This window comes from Chaetura pelagica, unplaced genomic scaffold (genome assembly GCF_000747805.2).
Source record: "Chaetura pelagica isolate M959 unplaced genomic scaffold, ChaPel_1.0 scaffold275, whole genome shotgun sequence".
NCBI classification, from domain to species: domain Eukaryota; kingdom Metazoa; phylum Chordata; class Aves; order Apodiformes; family Apodidae; genus Chaetura; species Chaetura pelagica.
In genome coordinates this window covers 521,882-524,583 of record NW_009953486.1, presented here as the reverse complement: position 1 = coordinate 524,583, position 2,702 = coordinate 521,882, and the positions used below count along the sequence as shown (strand labels likewise).

The 2,702-nt window shown below is 60.6% G+C and overlaps 1 protein-coding gene across 1 annotated transcript; it reads left to right on the top strand.

Moving 5' to 3' along the window:
• The first annotated feature begins 517 nt into the window (after positions 1-517).
• Positions 518-1,849, top strand: LOC104389678 (ammonium transporter Rh type B-like). Its single transcript, XM_009998714.1, has 2 exons — positions 518-1,612; positions 1,754-1,849. Exons 1-2 carry the CDS (start codon positions 518-520, stop codon positions 1,847-1,849), a joined length of 1,191 nt encoding a protein of 396 aa, XP_009997016.1.
• Positions 1,850-2,702: the final 853 nt, after the last annotated feature.

Sequence of the window (2,702 nt, the reverse complement as noted above, 5' to 3'; positions counted from 1 at the left end):
ACGGTTGCTGAGCGAAACGTGCATCACCCTGCAGCACAGGGTGGTGGAGAAACTGAAGCCGTTCCCAGGTGGGATGTGGCAAAGCTGGACTGGGAGCTGAGGGGATCTGAGCTCCCAGGATCATTCCTAGGGCTTCTCTGGTGAGGTCCAGGATGGGGCTGGGGTAAATGGGGGTGCATGTTGTGGTACCCTCCTCCCTGGCCAGCTCCTCACGGATTGTCCTTCTCCCCTCTCTGCCCCATGGCAGGTTTTTCTTGATTCCTTTCAAAATCCCAAACCCTCTCACAACTATTTCTTATGGAGGTCAAACAAGAGCTCGTGAGTAATTTATGGGCATTGTGTTTAAGAAAGGAGGGGGGGAAAAAATCTCTTCTGGCACAGAAACTTTTATCTTTGCTTAAAAATTAACTGTGGTCATAAATCCCCCATGTAGGAGTGAGAGGAGCTCACCCTGCGGGTGCTGCTGCCCTGCACCCAGCCTTCCCACCGGTCACTGTCCCCTCCTGTCTGCCCTGAAATGGCCACGCTGTCCCCTGCCTGTCCCCGCTGCCTCCTGCCCCTCTCCCTGGGGCTCTTCCAGGCTGCACTGCTCCTCTTCTTCACCTTCTTCGTTACCTACGATGAGCCCTCAGAACAGGCCAACTTGGTGGCCAACCGGCTCTACGGCATCTTCCCCCTCTTCCAGGACATCCAGGTGATGCTGGTGGTGGGGCTGGGGCTCCTGCTGGCATTTCTGCCCCGCTACGGGCTTAGTGCCCTCACCCACAACTTCCTCCTGCTCAACTTCTCCACGCAATGGGCGCTGGTGCTGCAGGGCTTGCTCCATCACTTCCACCATGGCCAGGTCCACCTGGACCTCCACAACCTCCTCACTGCTGAGTTTGCTGCTGTGACGGTGCTCATCTCAGCGGGAGCTGTCCTGGGGAGGACCAGCCCCTGCCAGCTTCTCGTCATGGCTGCCTGCGAAGTCCCTGTCTACTTTGCCAGTGAGTGGATCATCATCACCCATCTGGGTGTCCTCGACGTGGGGGGCACCATGACGATCCATGTCTTCTCCTGCTATTTTGGCCTCGGTGTGTCCAAGGCTCTGTTTGGGGCAACGCGGCAGCCGGTGAACCCCAAGGAAACCCCAACACCCCCCTCTGACCTCCAGTCCCTTGTGGGGACGCTCATCCTCTGGGTTTTCTGGCCCAGCTTCGTGGCTGTCCTCTGCCAACCAGGAGATGCCCAGCATCGTGCCATCCTCAACACCTTCCTTGCCATGAGCACCAGCGCCGTGACCACCGTGGTGACCTCCAGCCTGCTGGAGAGGGATGGCAAACTCAGCCCCAGCCACCTGCAGAACGGCAGCCTGGCTGGCGGGGTGGCCATCGGGGTGGTGGCTGACATGGCTGTGCCACCAGTGGCCGCTCTTGCCCTGGGCAGCCTCTCAGCCGTGACATGTGTCCTTGGCTTCAGGTTCCTTACCCCGTTCCTGGCCAGGAAACTCACACTCCAGGACCAGTGCGGCATCCACAACCTCCACGGCTTGCCCGGCATCCTTGGTGCAGTGGCCAGCGCTGTGGCCATCCTGGTGACACCTGAGGACACCTCCGGGTCCCTCTTCTCCCCGGTGTCCCCAGCTGGGGGCAATGCCAGTGAGGCAGCAGGGGGACACTGGGGGGACGGTGGGGCAGGCGGGCGGGCGCAGTGCCAGGCAGCAGGGCTAGCGGTGGCCATGGGTGGCTCACTGCTGGCTTTTTTTTTCTTTGATGATTCCCTGTATTTTAAAACACAGGATCAGGCTGGGAGCCCAGGGCCCGGTGGCTCTGCTGAGGAGGGAGCTCTGGCTCTGAAGGTGCAGGTTTAGGCACCTTGGGGAGGGCTGGGTAACTGGCTCAGGGCTCGGCCCCTCCTGCCCCCAGGCAGGAGATGCTGCCTCTGCCCATCCTGCCTCATTCCTGGCTCCCTTGCTGTGGATGCTGGCAGGGCTGGGGCAGCACCGTGGTGCCTGTTTCTTCTCTGTCTTCCCAACGTGCAGTTGCAAACCCTTCCCCTGCTCTGGCTGCTCCTGGTTTCCCTCCATCCCTGGCAGTGACCAGAGAAACAACTGGCTCAGGTTGTGTCCCTCAGGAAGGAGAACAACCTGGATCAGCTGGATGGCCCTACGACAGCACATGAGCTGCTTGTTCCCGGCATGTGGCATCACTCATGGTGCTCACCCGACCCCACTGAGGTGAGACCAGATGAGCTGGTCCCATGTGAGGGGTTTGACAGAGATTTGATGGGCAACCTACTCTCCTGGATACACTGCAAAGGAAGGTACCAGCGTTTTTCACCGCTGGTGCAGCGAGAAGCAACGAGGACACAGCCCAAGCACAACGAGAACACTTGGAGAGATCCGGGATGCAGGAGGGACCTTTCCTAGGGGCTGGGAAAGCTGTGCTGGCATCCAAGGGTGCTGGGGGACCTCAGGGAAGAGCAGCAGCCTCATCCCATCCCGCTGCAGGCAGCAATCCGCTTCCACCCCACAGAGGACAATGCCTGCGGTCCGGAGCTGGCACAGGGCGAGCTGTGCGCGCGGGGCCGCATCCTGCCCGGGGAGCCAGGGCTGTGAATCACATCCCCCCTCCATGAGTCACCCCTGCACCCCCGTGCATCCCGCTGCTGTGGAGACAATATCAGCCATGCTCGTGGGCTCCCGAGGGGGTCCGGGCAACCAA